The 24,999-nt window shown below is 44.5% G+C and overlaps 1 protein-coding gene across 6 annotated transcripts in view; it reads left to right on the plus strand.

The window, feature by feature from the left end:
* TNFAIP8 (TNF alpha induced protein 8) overlaps positions 1-24,999 on the plus strand; it is a 132,999-nt gene that overhangs the window by 93,242 nt on the left and 14,758 nt on the right. The window contains exon 1 of one of the 6 annotated variants that reach the window (XM_045486635.1): positions 534-662. The exons of 2 other annotated variants lie outside the window; for them this stretch is intronic. In XM_045486635.1, coding sequence (XP_045342591.1) covers positions 623-662 — 40 coding nt within the window. In that variant the 5' untranslated portion in view covers positions 534-622. Of the gene's footprint in view, positions 1-533; positions 663-701; positions 914-959; positions 1,423-11,123; positions 11,673-24,999 lie in introns of those variants that run through there. 3 more of the 6 variants (XM_045486626.1, XM_045486618.1, XM_045486668.1) reach the window with 3 other exon arrangements.

Here is a 24,999-nt window from a genome sequence, read left to right on the forward strand (position 1 = left end):
AAAGTCATTAAAAAATGATAAATTTTAATTCAGGCTCTTTAAATCCAGATCTTTTGTGTATTCTTTTCACCAAATTTACCTTAGTGCCTACTCTTGTGTTTTTGCCCATATAAAAATGGGAAATGAGGAAAAAGAAAGCAGCTGGAGAAGAAACTTATTAAAAGAATATAACTTTTCTCAGAGTTCACCATCTTTCCGGTATGTTATTGGAGCATCTTTTGCCTTAGGTTGGTGAGAAAACTAGTGCTCTGCAAAATACCTCCATTAAGACAGGTATCTCCATGTCAGCTCTAATCCACGACCCTCGGAAGGAAAAACCAAGGTTTCACCAAGTGAAGACGCCCACCTCTCAACCAATTGTAAGGAGCCAGTGGACCAGACCAGGGGGCAGAACTGAGTTCTCCTCCCCATGCTCTGCCAGACTTTCTATTCTATCAGCATTTCAAAAGCCGGAATACCGGCCTCCCCCTTTGGCATTTGGAAAGAATTTATCCCGCTTTGTCGACAGTAGCGCGGGAAGGGAAGGGCTCTCTCCGTTCCGAGGACCATCCTTAGGGCTACCTTGTAATGGAGCTGCTCCTGCGCCCGAGCTGGGGTTTGAGTAAGAGTGCTCGCCCGGGTTATGCTGAGTAAGCCGCCTTGTCTGCTTTTCCAGTGCAAAGGTAAGGGGTGGAGGCCAACCCCACTTTCTTCAAAAGGCCCTGCTCTTGGGCTGGTGAGGTTGCCTGTGCCTGGTGAAACTGGTCCTTCCAGCCACATGGACCAAGGGCCACGTTACTTTCCCCGCAAAAGGAACGTACAAACCAGAGCAGCTTCAACATCCTTATTTCTTGGCATGTCAAACCCCAAGACAAGGAAAGTTAAATGGGCGCCGAAAAATGTAACCCAAAGATCCAGGGGTATTTCTGTGACCGTAAGTGCATTTCTTATTTCTGTGCAATTGCAGCGCGCGCTGAGATGAGCCTTGTTGCTTTAGTTGCACATGTATTTCACAGGCGTAGCCAGTCTCGGTCACGTTTGCCCACGGCGCCCCTCGGCCCTGCCTGTTCCGAGAGTCGGGCTGCGGTCCTGGCCTCCACCCCACCTGCGTGCGCCTGGGCCCCGCCAGCCGCGCCAGGTCGCCTCCGCCCTGCGACGGGCCGGGTCCGCGCGGCCCCGGGGGCGGACTCCCGCCGCCCAGCCGAGACGCGATTCGTCACTCTTGCAGAAGTTTCCCCCTGCAAAAATCCCTGCACCAGAACCAGCCCTCCGCCCCGGGGAGGTTTTGATTTTAGTGGCTCCCCTTCCTTTTATTTTCTGTCGTGAGCGGGGTTTTGGCCTCGGAGCAAACTTGAAGCTCGTCTGAGTACATGTCAGCGGTAATCGCCCCTGCAGCCGGTTACCCTGACACCATGCACTCCGAAGCAGAAGAATCCAAGGAAGGTATGGCTTTGATTTCTTGGGGGTTGGTGGGCGGGGGGAGCGGCCAAGTCCCGCGGAGGAATGTGGAGGAAAGGCGTAGTAGGGGAGCAGATGGGAGTTTTACAACGAGCGGTGGCTACTTTGTCGCAGCTCAGCTAGAGCTGACTATACAGAGCCCTGTACCCTGCTCACCCCGCAGCCCCAACGAGACAAGGAGAGGACGAGTCCGATCTAGCGCAGGCAGCCCACTAAAAGCTGCTTTGTAGATTTGTCTGGAAAGGAAACGGCCCCAGTATTGACTCCAAGAATGCAAAATGTGCTTTGAAAAGCGCTTGCCTGCCTGCATTAGGACTTCTTTGCAAGAGCCCGAACAGTTGAGGGACCCTTAAAAAGTGTTTCAGAAATTGGAAACTCCGTGTGTTTCCGGTTAAAAGGGGAAGCCGAGTGAGGGGGAGAAGTGAAAGATCTTCATTTAGGGAATAGGTTAGTTGTTGTTTTTTTCTTTTTTTTTCTTTACTGACTTTTCAGTGGTGAATTCATTTTGTTGGGGGCTTAAGGGAGCCCAGAGATGTGAGGGGCGCCTTGTGCAGCTTGTAAACTGAGGAGTTTGTCTGTTTCTAACTTCACCCAGGCAAAGGGTTTCCTTTACTCCTAACAGAGAACGGGTGACAGGGCTGGAAAAGCTCCAACGAAAACACAATTATACGCTGGTGTTAGTTCTGGGAGTTTATTTGTGTGTGAATGTTTGTATGCTTTGTTTCCTGAAACTCGATGTGTACAAAAGTCCTCTTGTAAGTGGGGGTGGGAGGGAGGAGAATTGGGGGAAAATTAGAGAGTAGTAGGAGAGGAGACTGTTCATAATTATGAAAATTCCTTTTCTTTTCGAGCAGCCTCTTGGGAAACTGTAGATTTCAAGTTAATCGCAGCAGCCGCTGGGAGCCTGGGGAGCAGAAAGAAACCCCATCATTTCTCCATTTGGTAGACGTGAATGACTTAGGGAGATCCCTTCAAACTTGGCCTCTTCTGTCTTTTTACTGATTCCCTTCCCAAAGTAAAGCCCTGTGTTTCATAATGTGGTCTCTGGGGGCTGGTGTTTACCTTATTATGTGGTGTGGGGAAAGAAGTCAGTAAAAGAGGTTGTTTAATAGAAGTATGAGGCTGTTGTGAATGAAAAATGACAGCCAGGAGCATTGTGTTTGAGCTTGATGTGGAGCGTGGGGGATTAATGTTTCCTGGCTGTGGCCTCTGTCTTGATGGAGCCATGTGCTGATGGCTGGGTTTTTTGTTTTTTTTTTTTTTTGTCTTTATAACAGCAATTTATAGTAAGTCAAAGGTAGTCAAAGGCAGATAGGAAACAGGCTGAGAGAATCCAGCCTGGTGAACTCTTGTACTGATTACAAGTAATATTTAAACTGGCATTTTCTCCCAGGTGTGTTTTTCCTTTCTTTTGGGAAAGAAGGAGCAGGAGGGGAAGATGGAAAAAAACGTCATCGCAGAGTGTAGACTATATTCCTCTCGCGGCATCCACCTTGTTCTCTCCTGCCCAGCTCTCTGGATAGTAGCCTAAACAGAGGGTGAAGAGGGTGCTTGATGGCCCCTCCCTACTAGGTCCTCCCCTTACTACCTCCACCTGCCATCATTTCCATTCTGCAGAACTGCAGCAAAATGGTCTGGACTCTGCTTTTTACAGAAGGCCCAGAATTTAAAAAAAATATGATATGAGGTTCTACAGGTTTACATTGATGGCGATTAGGGAAAGATATGGAATAACTCTGCAGGGAGATGGCATGAATACTTTATTCACAGAATCATTGTCACTTCTGCCAGGAAATAAAGGGTGTGTTTGTGTGTGAGTGTGTGTCCATATCCTGGGCACTTCTTACAAGGCTGGGTATTAGCTGTAATCTAGAACCCTCTGTTTAGCTGTCACCCCCGGGATGTCTTTGAAAGGAGTTACCCTGTGTAAAGTATTATTTTTTCTCTCTCCTCACTAGTCCTTTCCCCTCTCCTTAGCTTTTTTTTTTTCTTCTGATAGAGTTGAGTATCTCATTTAGTGTGGCATCACCACAGGCTCTTCACAATGTCTACATTGCCTTCCAATAGTTGGTGCCTGACTTCCTATCATGGGAGGTGCTTGTAAGTCATTATTCTGAGCTCCAGTGAGAGACTTATACTTTCTTTGGGTTAAATCTGAAAAAAATATCAAGTCGATTCAGAAGTCCTTAGGGGCCAACATATTTGTGTATGTGAGTGAATGTGGAAGCAAATGACTGGGGATATTGTTAAGCCATCATAGCTTAGAACGCACTTGACTCTGTGCCAGGAGGGCTGAGATTCCATCCTCAGTCTATGGCCACCTCCTAAAGAATTGACTGAATTTTGCCTGCTTACAAATGAATAGGTGATTGTGCTTGAGTATTAAACAGAAAGAAATAATCCAGGCCTGGCTTTATTAAAAGCTGAATGAATTTAAGATATACGGGCATGATGTGAATAAGAAAGCAAGAGAAATGAAGGACGAAACCCACTTTGCGAAAAAGGGGAAGGTCATAGAAAGGAAGACACCAACATTTTCCAGTGGACGGCAGCTTCCTGAGGAGATAGGCTGACGGCCACATTTTTTGCGTTTAGGGGCATCCTGTTGAGTAAATTACTTAATTGTGAAATAGGAAAAAATGAAGGGCGGCTCTGATCTCTGAGGACCTTTCTACTGTTAAACGTCATGGGATGCATAATTCCTTCGTCTAGGTTCTTGTAGCCTTGGTACCAGAAAGTAAGAAAGCCATTTTTTTATAGTTTTTTTTTTTTTAATGTTTATTTATTTTGAGAGAGAGAGAGAGATTGGGAGAGGGGCAGCAAGAGGGGGAGAGAGAGGATCCCAAGCAGGCTCGGCACTGTCAGCACAGAGCCCAACACGGCGCTCGATCCCATGAACTGTGAGATCAAATACCCGGAGTCAAAATCAAGAGTCAGACGTTTAACCGACTGAGCCACCCAGGTGCCCTGTGAGGAAGCCATTGTTAAGGAGGGGTTGCTATGTGGGGACTTGGGAAAAAGTGACCCTGGAGCTGTGAGTGAGTTCAGCTCCTCCTCTGGGGCCCCTAATAGGTTTTACCCTGCCCTCACCCATTTCTCTCCTGCCTCCTCACCAGGCCTGCTATTTCACAGAGAAAACAGTAGCCATTAGACCATCCCTCAACTTCCTGCCCCCAGAGTGACAGACTCACCTTCACCCATTCCCTCCCTTCAGGTGTCCGTGGAGTAGGTGTCCTTCCCACAGCAGATGGCCACGCCTTCCACCTTGGGCTCCTCACCGCACCTGATGTCTTTCCTGGTTCTTTTCCATCAGCTTCCTAATTCAGAGTGTTTGCACCTGCTGGGCCTCCTGCCGGCTGTATCCTTCTCCCCACCTGACGTTCTTTTCACTTCCTTGGAGGGATTTGTTCTGAGCCTCCAGCCTGAATTAGGATCTGCCTTCTCTTAGAGCACTTGTTCTTGGCCTTGCCGTTACTGTTTACCATCTCTTCTCCAGATCACAAGCTCTGGAGGGCAAGACCACATCTGTTTTCTTCCCCAGTGTAAGTGGTATGAGGTGATCATTTCCTATTTATACAGTCAGTGACTGAGCTCCATTCTTCAAGGTATCCTCAACACTTTGTCCAATTTTAGGCATTTATCTCTCCTTTATTTTTGTTTTAATTTTTTTTAGTGTTTATTTATTTTTGAGAGAGAGCGTGAGCAGTGGAGGGGCAGAGAGAGAGAGAGAGAGAGAGAGAGAATGAATCAGAAGCTAGCTCCAGGCTCTGAGCTGTCAGCACAGAGCCCAACATGGGGCTTGAAATCACAGACTATGAGATCATGACCTGAGCCGAAGTCAGACACTTAACCAACTGAGCCACCCAGGCGCCCCTCTCCTTTTTAATTTTTATTAGAAAAAAAATTTTTAATGGGGGTGCCTGGGTGGCTCAGTCGGTTAGGTGTCCAACTTTGGCTCAGGTCATGATCTCGTAGTCTGTGGGTTCAAGCCCTGCGTCGGGCTTGTGCTGACAGCTCAGAGCCCGGAGCCTGCTTGAGATTCTGTGTCTCGCTCTCTCTATCTGTCCCTCCCCTGCTTGTGCTCTGTCTCTGTCTCTGTCTCTCTCTCTCAAAAGTAAATTTTTTTACTGTTTAATTTAAATTTTTTTTTTTTTTTGAGAGAGAGACCTGAGCCAAAGTCAAGAGTGGAACCCAGGCCACCCAGGCACCCCTGAAGACACAGTTTTGAAACTAAAATGTACTGAGCTCTTCTGTGTGCCAGACACAGTGCCAAGCAACTGATGATGTATATTACCTCATTTAATACTTGTATAATAATCCCTTGTGTTGACTCTGCATAACAGTAAAGCAATCTGAAGTCCAGAGAGGTTACAAACTGTGCCTAACATCACAAAGCTAGAAAAAGTGGAATCAGGGTGTGAATGGACGCCGACTATCCGCAGAACCCATGCTTTTAACCCTGACCTGATACTCCTGGGAATGTCCCAAAGCTACCCTCCCCCATCCTCAAGCTTGGCATTCAGGGGGATGCTCCCTGTGGTCTGTGTTTGTTTGCACCCTGGCTCGGGAAGCAAGGGATGGAGAGGCCAGGTGTTGGAGAAGGAAGACAAGACCCAGGCTCTTTCCTGCCTCTCAGGGACACGGGTAGGGAGTCTTGAGTGCATTCTTCTCCCCTGGTGAGGGGATCTAGGAGCCCAGCAGGGCTGGTAGGGGGTACCTGGAGTCCACTGCAGTGGAGGGTCGGGGGAGACCCAAGCACCTTTGGGACAAGGTTTTTTGAGTCGCCAACTTGAAAAGGGAGTGTAGACTCCCCTGGTCACTGAGATGAAATAGGCTTCAGTTATGTGTGTATTAGGTTATCACAATTTGGTGACCTTATAGTATCCACTGGGCTTCAAGTTTCTTCAAAATCTGCAAGATGGGTATACACAGTGAGTGATCCTCAAGTCCATTGTGATCCACTCAGTTAACTTGTCATGTCTCCTGGTGATGAGTTAACTTGTTGGCAATATGCACAGACATTTACACTCTTGATGGTAGCCCTCCTCGGTTGGAATGTCATTTTAACAGGTAACTGACCTGTTCCTTGGTGACCATATGGTAGTTTCTCAGGACTTCAGGTTACCTACGCTGAATCTGTCTCACCATGGTCTGCCCTCTCTGGGGTCCTCACTTCCCTGGTGGGTTTTCATGAAGCCTATTTTTTTGTTTTTTAAACCTTTATTATTATTATTTTTTTAAATTTATATATTTTGAGAGAGAAAGAGAAAGAGTGTGTGAGCAGGGGAGTGGCAGAGAGAGAGAGAGAGAGAGAGAGAGAGAGAGTGAATGAATCCCAAGCAGGCCCTGTGCTGTCAGCACAGAGCCCAACGCAGGGCTTAATCTCATGAACTGTGAGATCCTGACCTGAGCCCAAACGAAGAGTCGGGAGCTTAGCCAACTGAGCTACCCAGGCGCCCCTCAGGCAGCCTGTTGTGATCAATCAACTTGGCAGTCGGATGACTGAAGTCAGCCAAATGACAGGACAGAGGTATGCCTGAGGACTGACTCCTCATAGAGACTTCACACTAGAAAGAACGGGACCAACACCTGGCAGAGTATTTATCATAGGAGAGAACAGCTCACTTTTTCCATGGTGGTAACTTGTTCATCTCTTCTGTCACCAGAAAGCCACATTGGGTAGGGTCCTCGCTGCCTAGGGACCTCATGAGATGCGACAGCTTCTATAACAGCATTCTTTGCTAAGCATTACTGTACTGGTTTTCTCCCCTCTTCCCTCCCTGTGCCGGCCCTTCTCTGCAGATGGAAAGAAAAAGAAAGACTCTGAAGAAATGCATGGCCCTGGGTGCGGCTGACCTTGATGTCATGTATAATGTAAGAGGTCCAGCATAGGGTCTAAAATACCAGACTTTGATGTGATCATGTTTCCTTTTATGTAGTCATTAGCCTTGGAGTACAGAGTGCTCACAGGGACTAAAAGTGGAACATTGGTTTAGAGGTCCTTGCCAAACCATCTTCTGTACGGTGGACATCACTGATGACCCGACATTGTTCCACACCCCCGGCTTCAGGGTGTCTGGGCCTTTTTCTTCCTCACTTCTGAAATTTTCATCAGACTGAATATGTATCACGCTTTTCTGGTCCCTGAACTATGACGCCAGTGAGCAGTCAGGATAACATAGATGATTAGGTTCCCTGTTCCTGGCTGTGGGTAATCCGGCAAACAGCCCAAAAAGTGGGCAAGTGCCAGAGCATGCAGTAGGGCCAGAGAAATCTCCAGACCCAGTGATTTCACTTCAGAGTAACGCAGAGTCGCTCGATCTGCCACAAACCGTTTATTTGTCAACATTTCCGTCTGTACGAGAAGGATGCTGACGACTTGGAAAAGAATGAGTTGAGCTTGGTCGTATACCTCTCTTCATTTAGTGGGTTGTGCCTAAAATGATAGCGTAAGCTGCATTAAAAAAAAATCAACTCACTGGGGCACCTGTGTGGCTCATTTAAGCGTCTGACTCTTGATTTTGGCTCAGGTCATGATCTCAGGTTTCGTGGGATCGAGCCCTGTGTCAGGCTCTAGGCTGACAGCACGAAGCCTGCTTGGGATTTTCTCTCTCCCTCCCTCTCTCTGCCCTTCCCACTCACTCTCACTCTCTCTCTCAAAATAAATAAACTTGAAAAAAATCAATTCATTGTGTCTGTCTGTAATATTTCAGGAAGATCTGCGGTAAGGAGACTTTGTAATTAAAATGATTCTCCTCCAGACACAAGTAAAATCACCACGATTTGGAGTTAAAAAGCAACAGCACACGTTCTTTTATCTTACCTCTTATTTTAGAGATGCAGAACTGAGGCCCAGAGAGGTAACGTCCAGGGCCTATCAAGCACCACACCCCCCTTCCCCCTCATGCCTGTTTGGCCAACAAGAAGTTTTGCAAACGTAGGTTTTTTGCATCCTGCATTTGTTCATGAGCTCTCCTTGAGGCAGGACGGACCTCATCTGTTTGTATGGCTGCCGTTCACCAGCTTTGGGGGGAATTTACAAAACCTAAAGGGAGTGGTTGAACACCTGAAGATTTCCTATTTCACCTTCTCCTAAGTGGATAACCAGTGAGGAAGATGAAGAGGCACTGTGAAGTAAAATTGAGCTCTGCACATAGGTCTTGTTCGCTCCCTGGTGTGGAAAGTGGGAGAGTCCAAGTGAGAGGCGATTACACGGTGAGCTAATTTGTTTTCATTCCTTTGAGAAGAGCATCATTCAGGGAAATTCACCATTGAGGGTGCCGGTTGGGCAGGGGCGCTCTTGTGGGGAGAACGTGTGCACCTGTGTGGGTGGGAAGCGTTCAGACACCGGACGGGCGGCTGCAGTAACAGATGGGCGCCCCACAGTCTCGTTTTCCCCAGGGCCCCGCAGGCCTGGTGCATTCTGGGAGTCAGCCCACAGCTCCCGCAGCCGCTGACCAAGGAACCTGAAAGAACAATTACTTCAATCTTGTTCTAAGAGTTTAAGAAGCTTATAGAAGAGTTGTGCTGCAGTGCGTCCTGAGTGACTAACTGCTGAGTGGGCACTGAATGTCTCAGAGGTGCTTCTCTGGGGATCTGCAAGCCTGGGCAAAGCCTGTGTTGCTATTAAGTGGTACCTTGTGGTATTTATGTTTATTTTTTTTATTTTTTTTTAACGTTTATTTATTTTTAAGAGACAGAGAACGAGCAGAAGAGGAACAGAGAGAGAGAGAGAGGGAGCCACAGAATCCGAAGCAGGCTCCAGGCTCTGAGCTGTCAGCACAGAGCCTGATGAGAGAGATGGGGGTTTGGCGTTTGTGTGTGTAGTACCATCTGTGCGCGTACTTGGGAATACGCTCTCCGGGTTTGTGGTGACAAGATTTAATTTTGTAAATAACTGGGAGCAGACTTTCTCCCAAGGAAATGGTGAAATGCCCTAAGTGACCACGATAGCTTTAGGCTCCCGAAGCCTTAAGACCTTATTGCCTGGGGTCCCTGCGTGGCTCAGTCGGTTAAGCGTCCGACTCTTGATTTCCATAGAGCCTAACACGGGGCTCGAACTCACGAACTGTGAGATCATGACCTGAGCTGAAATCAAGAGTCGAACGCGTAACTGACTGAGCCACCCAGGCGCCCCAAGAAGCCGGTTTTAGAGGCTAGGAGAATGAGACAGTGGTCAGCCACGTCTGAGGAGAGGCTTTGCTGCCTTCTCTTTGGGGTCTCAGCAAATGCTGAGAGCCTAAGATCTCATCTGCTAAGGGATTAGACCACATCATGAACATTCAGTCAGTACTGCGTGGGAATGAGGGAAGGTGTGCAGGCTGTGGGGTGACTGTCCCAGCTGTGAGCAAGCGCCCGTCTCCTGAGGAAGGGCTACTCCCATCATCTCCGTTGGTGCACACCTTCAAATCTTAGTTGCCCCCTGATTCCTTTCTTGATCTGCATCCCGCTCACCTCAGCCCTGTCTCTCTCTGTGGCGTTGGCACGGTCAGCACTGGGTACCTGAGGCTGACAAGTGAATCCTGGCAGGAAATTTAATCCAGCTCTTCACACCAGGAAGAAGCTTTGGCCAACCTGAGAATTGGAGAATGTTTCTAGCTTCCCTTTCGCCTTCACATCCTCTCCCCTCCCCCCAACCCCATGCCTTTTCTTCCTGAGGGCCTGTCTTAGAAATCTACCGATGTATCTGCCAGGGACACCCTAGATTTGACAGACTTTCATCTTATACGTATAACGTAGGATTTGGGCCACACTAAGTAGTTGAGCCATCCTGAGAAATTTTATGTTTCTCCTGTTGGTCACAGCAGTGGGAATATGCTGGTCCCTTGTGAGAGCCGATGAGGGGATGCGTGTGTCAGTGATAAGACAGCTTCACTCAGCAGGTGCTGGGTGAATAAGGAGGTTTATAATGACACCCAATGACAGAATGCGTCCGAGGCCTGCCTACGATATTCAACCTGATGAAGGCCTCAGTGCGCGTTCTGTAGAGAGCACGGAAGGGTGGGCTTGTCCCAAGGAACTTCTTTTCTTCTGTGAAGTTATTCGATGAAAGTGAGATACTACTGCACTGACTGTTCTCTTTATTGTAAAGTGCTTATAACACCGTTTTCTCCTTTCGAGGTTTAAAATTAAAATGAAGTCAGTTACGAAAGAGCTAGCATGGCAATGGACCCCTCCCCAGGATCCCGAGTCTAAATGTCTGACTCCAGTCCTCCTGAGAAAGGAGATGATAGTCAAAGAAGAGGTCTCTTGGGAGAGTTTTCAAGGAGTTAGCCTTAAGGGGCAAGTCACATGTACTGAGCGGGAACAGAACCCTTCTAGAAAACCAGAATAGCAAGGAGCTTTGAGGGAGTGGCCACTGGACAGATTTCAAAATTTCAAGGGAACAATGAGGAAGAAATCGTGAGTGGGAGCCTTGTGGAGAGGGAGGGGGCGGGGATCCAGCCCTGATGTGGAGGTTCCAAGGGCAGGGGTAGGCATGTGGAGAGACAGGAAGGGAGGAGTAAGGAAATAACTCTGGAACGAGAAGGGAAAAAAACAAAAACAAAACTTGGGCGAAACGAGAGAGGTGAGCAGCGGTGTAACTGAGATAATGGGATAAGACGTTTTGACAGTTTGGTCTGTTGGGGTGTGAGTTAACAGTAGGCCGGAGGGTGAGCTGGTCTCCCAAGTAGGAGGCCCACTTGGAGGCAGCGGAACAGTGGCCTGTGGAGGACACAGGAGCTCTGTGGCTCTTCCCGGTGGGTGGGATGAATGCCAGGCCCATAAACAAGGACGTGACACTGAGGAATGCTGCTGCCTTTCCAACTGCTGAATCGGGGCCAGTCAGAAGCCAGGGCTGTGTTGTCTTGGCTTGGATTTCTAGCGACGCTCATGCTGGGTTATAAAAATGAGCTTGCAAATGGCAGACGATGAGTTAGAAAAAAGCAGGAAAGCCAGCCTGTGGGAGTCGTTTCAGAGCCCTCTGCCGGGTCGTGCCATTCCCTTTTCTGGAAGGCCTTCGGGTGAATGGCGGTTGGAGGAGTAGAGCTCCGTCACCCCCTCCCAGTAAAGCTGTCCCTCCCTTCTGGGGGGTCCACGAACTAGCAAGTCTGACGGTAAGCAGGCTCACTGAAGAATTTCAGGCTGAGGGGTTTTTATGGGTAGAACTGGTTTAAATTATTTGGCTCGCTCGACCATAGCTGACTTGATGATCTGACTGATAACCCCAGACGCACAGGAGCAACTGCATAGGAGTATTTGGTGATCCTGCTGTGGCCCTCCATCCCAGCATGCTTTGCGGTTGCCCCCTCTGTGCCTGGGGTGCGGGCATGCGGGGGGGAGGGGGTGCTGCGCCTCAGGTTTCTCTGTGGTGGCACTTGGGCTGGCTTGTTGTGACACGTGTAAGGGTTAATCAAGTAAAATTATAATTGCCGTGGGGAGAGCCAGCCTCGCTGAAGCCTGACAGCCCTCAGGGTGGCCCGGGATAAGGTCCTTCTTCCCATCCTTAATTGTTTTCCTCTGTTTCCCAAACATGCGTTCTGTCACACGGTGGTGGTAGACCAGTGGATAAAAGTTTACCTTTCTGCTGTATATTTTAGTCCTCTGCATTCATGTTTTTTTAAAATTCTCAGGCGGCCCTTCCTTTACCCTAGAATTAGACCATATTAAGAGAAAGGAGGATTTCGTTGCTGCTTAGTTCCCTGAGATAGTCTGCAGTCTTTGGACACTTTTGTAGATGAAGATGTGGGCTGCCATTTGCACTATTAATCTTTTTTTAATTTTTTTAATGTTTACTTTTGAGAGAGAGAGACTGGGGAAGGGGCAGAGAGAAAGGGAGACACAGAATCCGAAGCAGGTTCCAGGCTCTGAGCTGTCAGCACAGAGCCCGACGTGGGGCTCGAACTCAGTGCGGTGAGATCATGACATGAGCTGAAGTCTGACACTTAACCAACTGAGCCTCTCAGGCACCCCACTTGCACTATTAATCTAAAGGGTGGGAGTGAGAGAGCTGTTATATTTGGTAGGGATGCTAGAATAGTCCAGAAACTACCAGCAAATAGTCTCTTAGAATAATATTGTCTGTTGTTCTTTCATTTTTTTTTCTCCATGGCACCATCTATCCCTCTTCTGTGAAATAGTCAAACCTGTTTTCTTTGTATATCTTTTAAAGCTTCAGTTAGCCAGATTTTTTTTCCCTAATGTTCGATGCTGTTTTTTATTCCATGAATAACTCAATTCACTAAATGTAGGCAGCTACTAAACTTGGCAGATTGTTGCCATCTTCGTGCCCCTGGACAGGAAGTGTTCTGTATAGATATGACTAACCAGTTTCCAGGCTTAAAAATAAAGTGGGGGATTTCTGGACAGAATAGGTCTTTGTCAGTCATTTCAACATGCCCGCTAAGTATGAAGCTCCAAGCCAGCCACTTAGCTCTCTCATTTTTTCCGTGCTCTCACTTCACCTGACATTTTCTGTTATACAGATTGAAACCGATTTTATGGTGTTCATTCATTTTTAATGAACTAAGAGGGTATTTGAGTTGTCATGAGAATCTGCGAGAGTCCTTATTCTCTCCTTGCTGCCTCTTTCATCTTGAGCTTCTTTTAAATCATCACCCTCCCGAAGTACGTAATGGGGAAATGTCGTTGGCACCTGGGCAGCTCTACATACTATGTCTCTTATGTTCTTGAATCTAAGGCCCGATGGAAAGAGCCCTTTTTTCCCCAAAGTTACTTCCAGTGAATGTAGTGATTCTTAAATTTCTTTTGTCATGAAGCCCCTTAACTGCTTTGGAAGAATTATACCATTTTTTTAAATGTTTATTTAGTTTTGAGAGCGGGGGTGAGGGGGGTGAGGGAGACACAGAATCCCAAGCAGGCTTCAGGCTCTGAGTTGTCAGCATAGAGCCCACTTGGGGCTCGAACCCACGAACTGCAAGATCACAACCTGAGCCAAAGTCAGACGCTTAATGAACTGAGCCACCCAGGCACCCCAGAACTCTACCATTTTGACAGATACCAGAAGGCTTTTCAGCGTCTTGCCGCCTACAGCTCTTATTTCAGGACTTCACAGATAACTTCAGATCTGATTTTAAATAATGTAATTTTTCCCTCCCTTAATGGAAATACCGTTTCTCTTCTTTCTTTCTTGTCCTAAGCATCTTTCTTTGGTCTTAATTCTTAACACCATAGCATTTCATAGAAATGCTAAATTAGATACAACATGTATTAGATGAGACTGTCTCTAACAACAACAACAAAAAGTGTTTCTCTCTCCGAATCATGAACTTGAGCAAGGGTTAGTCTTCAATGTGAAGACTCCAATTTGTTTTTCAAATAAGAACATATGCCAGGGAATGATGATTTAAAATACAAAATGCATGTAAATGCTTTTCGATTCTTTGGGACAATGAGGCCTCATTTGCCAAGTTTAGAAATAAGTCATAAATCCATAAAGAACAAGGTTATGGTTACTATTCTTGGGTTGAAAGTGGCTGTGACTCAAGTTCTTATTCTCCCATGCTTCCTCCTTGTTGTCTCCTGCTCTGTTATGAAGACTAAGGCAGGACAGGGGAACCTGGGTGGCTTAGTCGGTTGAGCATCTGACTTTGGCTCAGGTCATGATCTCACAATTCACAAGTTTGAGCCCTGAGTCGGGCTCTGTGCTGACAGTTCAGAGCCTGGAGTATGCTTCCGATTCTGTGTCTCCCTCTCTCTCTCTGCCCTCCCCGGCTTGCGCTCTGTCTCTGTCTCTGTCTCTGTCTCTCACTCAAAGATAAGTAAACATTTAAAAAAAAAAAAAATGACTGGGGTACCTGGGTGGCTCAGTTGGTTGAGCGTCCGACTTTTGCTCAGGTCATGATCTCACAGTTCGTGAGTTCCAGCCCCGCGTCAGGCTCTGTGCTGACAGCTTGGAGCCTGGAGCCTACTTCGGATTCTGTGTCTCCCTCTCTGTCTCTGCATCTCCCCAGCTCATGCTCGCACTCTGTCTCTGTCAAAAATAAATAAACTTTAAATAAATAAATAAATAAATAAATAAATAAATAAATAAATAAAAAATGACTAATGTAAGACAGAGTAAGCAGCCCCTGCTATGATTTGGGTTAGAGCTTGATAAAAAAAATCTAGTCTTTTGAACAGGACTCCTGTATTTGTGCTTCAAATACCCTGTATCTGTTCCAGTAGGATGCTTTCAAAAGAAAAAGGGAAGTGTTTCTACAAGCTGAATTTTCATTGAATAAAATGTTTCCTTAATCGAAACTGTTCATTTCCTCTGTCTTTGTAGTAATCAAGACTCTTGTAGTGGAAAGAATCTTCCAGTTTTTATGATGATGGGAATGTTGTAGGCAAACAGAAAATGTTTGATGACTAATGGAGTGTGAGAGTAGACATATGGTCCGGGGGTAGAATATTTTGCAGAATTAAAATCTCTGCTGTTCTCGTGAGATTTACGGATCATCCAAACATTGATGATGATCCATCATTTGTGCTTGCTGTCTCATTTTTACGTACGGGGAGGTGTTGTACTTCATAGGTAGTTATGCCGTGCATGGTTCCAGCAGCCAAATAAAACCAAGATGGACTGACTTTCAGAATGAACTGTGAATATGGGGGGCGTTTAAGAAGTCCTGGTAGGACCTTCTTCTTGCTGGTTCCCTTTGAAGCCATATAGGTGATGTTCAGTTTCCTAGCTGCTGTTTTGAACCACAATGGCCAGGCCTTAGCTCAGCATAGACCCACGAGAGAGCTTTAACCAGACCAGGTCTGTTCAGGCTAATGGAGGCCATAACAGGGTAACTTCTTACTCTATTGAAAAATGATGGGGGCGCCTGGGTGGCGCAGTCGGTTAAGCGTCCGACTTCAGCCAGGTCACGATCTCGCGGTCCGTGAGTTCGAGCCCCGCGTCAGGCTCTGGGCTGATGGCTCAGAGCCTGGAGCCTGTTTCCGATTCTGTGTCTCCCTCTCTCTCTGCCCCTCCCCCGTTCATGCTCTGTCTCTCTCTGTCCCCCAAAAAAATAAATAAACGTTGAAAAAAAAATTAAAAAAAAAAAAAAGAAAAATGATGGTAACTGGAGAGTTGTCTTTCGGATTGGGGCCAGATGGGCTTTATTATCAAAACACTTCCAGCACATCTTGTGGGGCAATGGAAAAAGGAGTGGTTTGGGTAGCCCTGGGTGTTTGAAATGCCTGCCTTTTTTTTTTTTTTTTTTTTTTTTCCACTGCTTTTTTTGTTTGTTTGGCCACAGAAACATCTTTTTGTTTCACTTCATCAGAATTGTGTACCTCTTGGGTTCTTCCTGGGTTCCAGGCCTGGGACATGGATCAGCCCAGAGAAGCATATTACTCTTAAGTCTACTTTAACATAAATAATCACTTTATTGGAATAAGTACTTTAAAATAGGTACTTGGTTGGGTGACAGGGAAAGAGGATAAATTCAGATGTGAAATTCTTTAGGCTGAGTAAAGCAGGCCTTTAAACCTGATTTAATGCTTTTAACAATTAAAGCTCCAGCTTTCATTTGTTAGTTTATACCTGGGGGATGAGAAATGGGCTTTATCAGGCTTTGACAGCAGATTAAAGACCTCAACCCTTTTTAAACCATCAACATACATGCTCTGAAGTTCTATCAAATTATGAGTGATAAAGGCAAGCTACTGTTCAAAATGATCTGAAATGTGCTTGAAAAAAATCTTGCCTCTAAGACCAGAAGGGACCAAAGCAGTGGTCTTTTTAGGATTTGACCACCATTTTACAATGAGGCCAGAGACCAAGAAATAGCTGTTACTGAGACCTCTTCTGACCCAACACCAGCCTCCAGGCCTCTCCTCAGTACCCCTAATGATTTAAAAAAATATCTTAAAATATTTCAGATTCTTTACCCTCCATCAAAATGCAATGAGCCATAAGTCAGCTCAAGAAAAGATGGCCCAACCCTGACTCCTCAATGCTTTGTTAGATGCCATTAAAACCTTAGAGAGCTGGGATATTATTAAGGCCTCCATTTGGAACCTGGAATCTTAATCCAAGAATTCTATAGCTTTTTTTTTTTTTTTTTTTTTTGCCCATATCTAAGATTGCTCTGTTTTGTGATAATACCAATTTAATGCAAGAAAAATACTCATAGATGCTAGACACGTGTATTCAAGATTTAAATTCCTTTCGATGTCAGCTAGAATCTCTACACATTCATTTAAACATGGTTTCTATATTTTGGTGGGGGCAGCATGTCAAATAGTTTTATTTTACTCTGTAGGACGTAATGAAAAACATTTTTTTATTTTGATTCATCAGCAGGGAAAATATAGCAGAATTCATTTTGGGTATTTGCTGTAGAATGTGCCCTGCATTGGAATGTGGGTGGAGTTCTGGCACTTGTGTATTCATATGTGTTGAGGGAATAAAGGTATAGAGAAACACGTGTTCACTGCCTATATAAAGACCAGCTGTACAGCTGATAGTTTAAAAATACTGTATGAGACGACGTTTATGTCCAACAATAGCATCTGTTTCCTTCATTCAAAGGTCAACAAATGGCATTAAAGAGAGATTCTGAAAATGTAAGAGAGAAAGCTCTTTTTTTTTTTTTTTTTTTTTTGCCAAATCCATTAACTCTACTCACCAACCTTTTCAAAGCAGGAGTGTAAACTTAATGGCATAAATGGAAAATTAACAGGAGATAAGTTCAAGGGGGAAACTGGTTAGGGTAAGTTTTTAGATTTAGAAACTTACACCAATCATACACTTGGGACTTGATTCATCTTTTTCCCATTATCTATTGTCTGTTTACAATATACATTGTCTCCCATCTTGGAGATAAATCCATTATTATTTTTCTAAAATATCTTCTGCCTTGGGGCTCCTGGGTGGCTCAGTTGGTTAAGCGTCTGACTTCGGCTCAGGTCATGATCTCAAGGTCCATGAGTTCGAGCCACATCTGGCTCTGTGTCTACAGCTCGGAGGGTGCCTACCTCCCCACCCAGCAGCCCAGAGCCTGCTTCAGATTCTGTGTCTTCCTCTCTCTCTCCGCCCCTCCCCTGCTTGTGTTCTGTCTCTCTCTTTCTCTCTCTCTCTCAAAAATAAACATTAAAAAATAATAATAAAATAAAATATCTTCTGCCTTTTGCAGCAGTGAAAATATTAAAAATTATGTGAATAAGAAAATTTCAGCGAAGTGTGTTGTCTTTCTCCTTAGACACAATATTTTAATTGCAGGTTCTGTTACATACTGAAGAACTTACTATAAAATAACTACTTGATATGATCAGTAATATTTCCCAAAGATCTGACCATAAGCCTTGCTAATCAGTTAAATCAGTAAAATTATAGTGATGGCTTTATAAACTGAGTTTTAGTGGGTCTCATAAGGCCTCCAATTTTTAGAAAATCACTCTAGATACCAGAGAAGTACAAATTGACCATCATAAGTTGTCTTTCATATTTTTTTTAAAGGTTTGGTTAGTTCACTCTGCTTTTATTTGCTTATGGGGATCTTTGTCCTATGTCCGTTAGCCAAGTTAACCCTGGTAGTGTGAACTGATTGGTCCCAGGCATGCATAACATCTAGAGTCATCATCATACAAGGTGCTCAGCCCCTTTGCCCACTCCAGAAACAAAACCTCACCACCTACCTCCCCACCCTCAGCCTGCTAGGCACACTTCCTAACCTTTAAAACAAAAACTGACCTAAATACAATAGCTCTTACTTTTTAGCACACCAAGAATGACTTCCCCATAGTAGTTGTATTCAGTGTTTGTAATAGCCTCAAATTTAAGACAGAACTAGGACTTATTTCAGTTCATTTAGGAAACTGGTTTCCAGTTTTTAAAATCACCTCAAAACTCTCCCCACCAGGGAGTCAAAACCGCCACACGCCAGGAATCTGACCAGAAATCAGTTAACGCCGGTAGCCTTCACCAGAGAAGGACATGCCATGTGGAAGATCCATCCTGTATTCTTGAGCGGTTTTCAGTCTCCAGGAGCTGTTGGACCTACACATATGGAAGTACATATGGGAGGACTAGCACATCCGGACTAGAGAGGTTGAAGAAGGGCTGTCTATGGCTGAATGGGTGGGCACAGCTCTTGAGATATGGATCGCGTTGGCAGGAGGCTTTGGAAAGGAGAGGCATGGGTTTGTTTTCCAAAGCACGAAACGTGTTCCATGCTTTGGAAAGCACTGGTGGTGCTCCAGTGACTGATTTGGGGAGGCTGCAGGCATAGGGTTAAGTCACCTTCAATCACATTACAAGATTAGTCCATTTCAGTTCCCTTCGAATACTTTGCATCATCCACAGGGAATGCCTGTATTTGAGGCTCTCTGACTTTTGCCACCTTACTCATGCTGACTCACCTCCTTTTGTATCATGCAGGTAGACATGAGGCTCATGGTCTTCCACAGGCAATGATATCTGGTTAGAAATGAAGAGTATTTTTTTTCTCATCTAATTAATTTTTATAATTAATTTAACAATTAAAAATTTTTAAATTATTTTTATCATGATGATATGTGTAAGGGAGGAGTACCGGTCATCATTCACATAGTATATATGATTCCCTTTTTAAAAATATTATTTTGCGGGGCGGTGGGGGGCGCCTGGGTGGCTCAGTTGGTTTTGACTTTGGAAGGTCCTGATTTCACAGTTTGTGAGTTTGAGACTTGCATTCGGTCATGATCTTGTGGTTTGTGAGTTTGAGCCTTGCATTGGGCTCTGTGCTGACAGCTCAGAGTCTGGAGCCTGCTTCAGATTCTGTGTCTCCCTCTCTCTCTGCTACTCCCCTGCTCACACTCTGTCTCTCTCTCTCTCTTCCTCTTAAAAATAAATAAACATTAAGAAAAATTTTTAATATCTTTTTAATAATATATTAAGTAGTCACAAGGAAATAAAATACAGTAATAAGTAGAAAACAAAAACAAATTGTAATGGTGGTCCTCGAGGGACACGGGTTTGATGTTACTAAGGTAGGATGGCTTTCCAGGTGAAAAGAGACTTCAGCAAAAATCTGGGGTGGAAATACAGGCGTTTTGAGGAAAAGGGGAATAAAGAAGTTTCTGGAAGCCCATAGATCCCTTGGAGCTTCAGAACTAGGTAGTCAAGCCTGCTTATTCTTGATTGCCAGCTCAGGGAACACAGAACTGTGAGCATTTGGGAATCTGCCAGAGTCACACCCTAGGCTGTCCTAAAAGTGATTCAGAGTGGCTTGAGTGCCTGATCATGTAAAGCAGGGGTGGCTAACTCATTTGCCTCGGGTCATTTCCTGGCCAGGTGATGAACTGTAGGGCCCGTTTCCCCCCCAACGTTGAGCACCCCCACCTCCCCACAATGTTGTTGGAAGTTCAGATTTTCCTTGAGAAGCTGGAAACATGAATTTCTTATGTCCGTGCTCCCAACTTTTACATGTTGTTCACTAATTGCAAAAAGGATTAAAACATTATGAGGTTCTATTTCGGGGCTGATGACAATGTCCTGGAAGGAGACAGTGGTGATGGTTTGCACAACATTGTGAATATAAGGAAAATCACTCTGTACAGTTTTACAATGGTGACAATGGTGAATTATATGTGTTATGAATTTTATCTCCATTTTAAAAAGAAAGACGCATTGTGGAGACCCAACCAAAACATGTTACCAGCCCGACGTGTGTAATCTCTTCTTTAAATGAAGGAATTAACTCCATGGGTGCCTGGGTGGCTCCATGAGTTAAGTGTCCGACTCGAGATTTCCACTCAGGTCATGATGCCAGGATTGTAGGGTCGAGCCCTGCATGGAGCTCCGCATTGGGTGGGTAGCCTACTTAAGATTCTCTCTCTGCCTCTGCCCCTCTCCCCCGCTCATGTGCACGCTCTCTCTCTCTCAAAAATAATAGATAAAGGAAGGAAGGAAGGAAGGAAGGAAGGAAGGAAGGAAGGAAGGAAGGGAGGGAGGGAGGGAGGGAGGGAGGGAGGGAGGGAGGGAGGGAGGGAGGGAGGGAGGGAGGAGTTACTCTTTGCTACATTTGATAATTCCAGAATCACAAAGCACCTTTCCACAGAGGAGCCAGTGGCCAGGAGCTAAGGGGATCACCTTGAAACCCTTTGACCTCCAGGCCTCAGTGTTTCCACCTGTAGTCTCCACGGTTTCTTGCAATTCTAGAAACAGGACAGGTGATAGGCATGGTGAGAAGAGAAACAGCGACCTTAATTCTGGAGCGCCGAACTGTAGGGATGAAACGGCAAAGCTTCGGGAAGGTGGGGGCTGCCAGAATATTTTAGAGAAGTGATTTATTTTGTTGCTAGTTGGCAACTAGTCGTAAAATTGGTAAGTTAGGTTGTTTGCCAAAGTTTATTTTACCCAAATATCTGCCATTAGGGAAGTAATCCATCTCCAGGACAGCAAGTTCATGTATTTAGAGAAACGTTTTTCAGTTCTTACAAAAGAATGACTGTATTGGTCTTTTTAGTTATTTTCTTTAACTGAAAAATGAGTTTAATATAGCAAGTATGTGTCATCAACATCAAAGGTTTATAATTATCTTGACATCACTATTTTGTCTCTGTGGTTTTCGGACAGCTTTATTATTTTTAATTCTAAATATAATTTTAAATTAGCTGATTTCACAAAGGGTAAAATAGAAAGTTTGAAGGCTTTACAATAGGTCCTAACTTAATTTTCAACTCTTTCTTTCTTAATAAGCTACCAAAGACAAGTAGAGTTCATGCTTTTCAAAATTTCCAGTTTCTTTTACATTTATTCTAAAAAAAGGAGGCCTTTTTTCATTTTAAAAAGCAACCTCTACCCTAAACACAGAATTATCTTACTATCTATGCAGAGTGTGGGTTATTTAGTAATTTGAAGTTCTAAATATTATCAGAAGATGATTATTTCAGATGCCTATCTTTGGTTATAAACTGACTCATTTAGAATAAACTTTTTCCAAGGGTTTACTTCACAATACTTGTTCTTAAGTAAGAGTATTTGAGATATGATTCCTAAGTAATAGTAATTGAATTCATTTATCGTCTCATATTTTGCTTGTCTTCACAGAAAAGCAGTATTTCTTCCCCACTCCACCTGTATCTTTTTTCCCACCACCCCTCTTCAATAAGGCCTGGGAATTTTTAAAGCCAGCAGATACATTGTAAAGAATAGTTGACTATTTATTACATGAAGAAATAAATAATCCCAAGGGTTTTACTTTCAGGGAAAATGGAAGCAAATAAACATGATATGAAAGAGTTTGCATTAAGAGTTAGAGACAGCATAGAACATTTTTTAATAATTTTTAAAAATGTTTATTTATTTATTTATTTTGAGTGAGAAAGAGAGATAGAAAGTGAGCAGGGGAAGGGCAGAGAAAGAGGAGAGAGAGAGAATCCCAAGCAGGCTCCGCACTGTCGATAAACTCGCAAACCGTGAGATCATGACCTGAGCAGAAGTCAAGAGTCAGACACTTAATCGACTGAGCCACCCAGGCGCCCCCAGTATAGAACATTTCTGACTGGGTTAATCAATAAAGGCTTCACAGAAGAGGTGATATTTGGGATGAACTGTAGGGGAATGGACAGGATTTCCCCCCAAGATGGCTCCCCCTTGCTTCCTTCATGTCTATGCTTGGTATCATCCTTTCAGAAAGGCCTTCCCCCAAGTACCCTGTATAAAATAAGTGTAGCTCCTCGAGTTCCCACTCCCCTCCTATTCTGCTCCAAAGCATGCGGACACACACACACACCCCTGAGTTTTTTTTTCTAGCCTCTGTCACTACTGGACATTTTTATGCACATGTTATTGTGTGTCTTAAGTCTCCCTGTACTAGAATCTGTGCTTCCTGAGAGCAGGCACTTTCCCTGGCACACCGTAGGTGCTCCATAAAATGTGTTGAATGAATGAATGGATAAATGAGTGGAAAGACTTTTCTGTTAAAAGTCTGTTTTCTAAAAGTGTAGAGCTCCAAACTGGTATGGAAAATCCAAGTTCAGCTTTCTCCCAGGACATCTTTAAATCTGGCAAATTCACCACCTCTCTGTGACCCAGTTAATAAATTCTACAGAAATAAGGACGGGGGTGGGGATTTGGGGGTACAGTTGTAGCTTCCTGGAGCTTGTGACAAAATCACAAGTGTTATGAAAACAAGGCATTATTATTCTTAACCTTTCCACCATTTCCCCCAACAAGCCCTCCTTAGACATTCATTGGCTCTCCATAATTTATATTTAAATACTTTCTAAAATCTATAGGACTCACACATATCCTTCATTGTCTGACACTCAGGTACACCAATGGGCAGAGTTTCTAATTCCTAAAGAGCCAATAAGAGTTCTGTAGATTGGCTCTGGAATATAGTCATATTTATTTCTATGAGGAAGGAGTCGTCCACACAAAGGCAAGAGAGCATGGAAAGTGAATATAAATTTGTGGAGATGACCAAGGAGGTCTGTGGAAACTGGGAAGGGTGGTCTCCTTCTCAAGGAGGCAGCCATAATTTACTTCAAGATCATTGTTGCCATGTGGGAATGTGGGCCATTTTAGTCAGATCTTATGATTGTTCAAAGATCAGAAACAGGAGCAAAGGAGAAAGGATTTGAAAGAAAGGTAGAAAGTACTTCATAGAGAGCTGAGTGCCAAGCTAGAAGTACCTTGCAATAAGCAGTAATGCTTCTAGAAACTTCTGAGGTTTTGTCAGGGTTTTATCCTAGAATTTCAAAGCTTCTATATATCTTGATACTTGGAATGAGATGGTTCACCTTCAGGCCCAGTAAATCCCATAACTGTTGGTTTACCATCAGTGGGATTTAGCCTCTAGGACACTGACATGGCTATAAAATGATTCACTAGCTTAACAGTTTAATACAGTTATAGGGGAAAAGTTTTGACAGGAATGTTGGGAAGCTATGCCAAGAGTCATATTTGAGAGATGCCCAAGCTGAGGCCAAGAGGTTACTCCTCCTAAAATACTCAAACAGATGGGTTTGGGACAGTTGCATAGAAGATTCCAGAACATTTGCTGTAGGGATTGAGTTAGCTAAATATGGTCACTTTTCCAAACAAAAGTGGCTGGTTATTCTGTATGTTTTGGCAAAGGACAGAGAAGAAAAGCAGGAGACAGAAAAAGAAAATGCATGTCTTTTATGTAGATAGATTCCTCTCCTTGAAAACAAAAAATATTTTACATCTCCCTGGCAGGGCTGTTTTCGTCCATGGAGTACAAGTCAATTCATTTGTTAAGTGTTAGTATATGAAATTGAATTGATTTCCTGACACTTCTTCATGAATTGCTGTAAAAAATATTGATGAGCCCCATGGAGCTCTGTCCATGCCAGCTCAAGGGCACATTTGAAGAACGCACAAGATGAATAGACATGCTACCTTAGTTGACAAGGATCATAATCAGGGATGAGAAGATAGGAATTTAACTCTACCACAAGGCGGAAAGGCACATTAAAAGAAGAAGAGATTTATTCTCTGCATTGGATTTGGAGACATTATTCTGCCACTGGATTTGGAAAAGCTTCTTGGTAGAGGTGGTGTTTAAACTGACCTTTTATTGATTGATTGATTGATTGATGTATTTATCATGAGCATGACTGGGGGAGGAGCAGAGAGAGAGGGAGACATAGACTCCAAAGCAGGCTCCAGGCTCTGAGCTGTCAGCACAGAGCCCAACGCGGGGATGGAACTCACAAACCATGAGATCATGACCTGAGCTCGAAGTTGGATGCTTAATGGACTGAGCCACCCAGGCGCCCCTAAACTGACCTTTTAAAGGATGAGCAGAACTTTTTCAGGCAGGGTTGGAGGGAGAGGGTGAGGGAGGGTAGATGTATAGCTTTTCTTTGTTCTCTGTTGTGTAAGACCTGTGCTCCTTCTGTCTTTTCTGTTTCAAGAAGTTGCTTTGTCCTGGGAAGCAGACACGCTCTAAGAAGTAGGATTCTACAGCTGGCTGAGCAGCATCATGGCGTTTGATAGAAAATTCATAAGCAATGAAAAGTACCTGAAATTCACTTTTCTTACAGAAGGTTGTGTGCTGTAGTCTGAAGCAGGGTACCTCCATTTTGCCACGTCCTCAGATAAGTCATTTGACTTCTGAATCGCGCTCTCTCTTCTGGTCGCATCAGGGTCCAGTAATAAGGACGAAATCAGAACACTTTCATAAACATAAAAATCGTTACTGTGAAAATATCTTGCAAACTGTTGAGCGCTACACAAACGTCAGCTATAATTTTGTTGTCTGATGGTCCTTATTATTCAACCAGGAATAACCTGATGAGACCAGAAAGGGTATGTTGGCTGCTGATGCCAGTTTTAGGGGCTGGCTCAGTAATATAACTGCACTCCTGTGTGCTAGACTTTAAAATCTGTTACTGGTTTTCTGAGCTCTGTGTGTGTCTACATATTCATCAGGGGTCAGGGCCTCTCGTGGGGTAGAGCTTGAGGGGTGGAAAAGTGTAGAAAGTCATGGAACTGATTCAGAGGATTTTCCTCTATATTCCGGCAGAAGATTGGATTATATCAATAGTGGAAAGGTTTCGTGTCCTCAAGAAAATGTGTAAATAAACCCAGCTTAATTGAAAAGTCTTCGAGAGAAACATAACATATCTTAATCC

Source organism: Leopardus geoffroyi, chromosome A1 (genome assembly GCF_018350155.1).
Source record: "Leopardus geoffroyi isolate Oge1 chromosome A1, O.geoffroyi_Oge1_pat1.0, whole genome shotgun sequence".
Taxonomy (NCBI): domain Eukaryota; kingdom Metazoa; phylum Chordata; class Mammalia; order Carnivora; family Felidae; genus Leopardus; species Leopardus geoffroyi.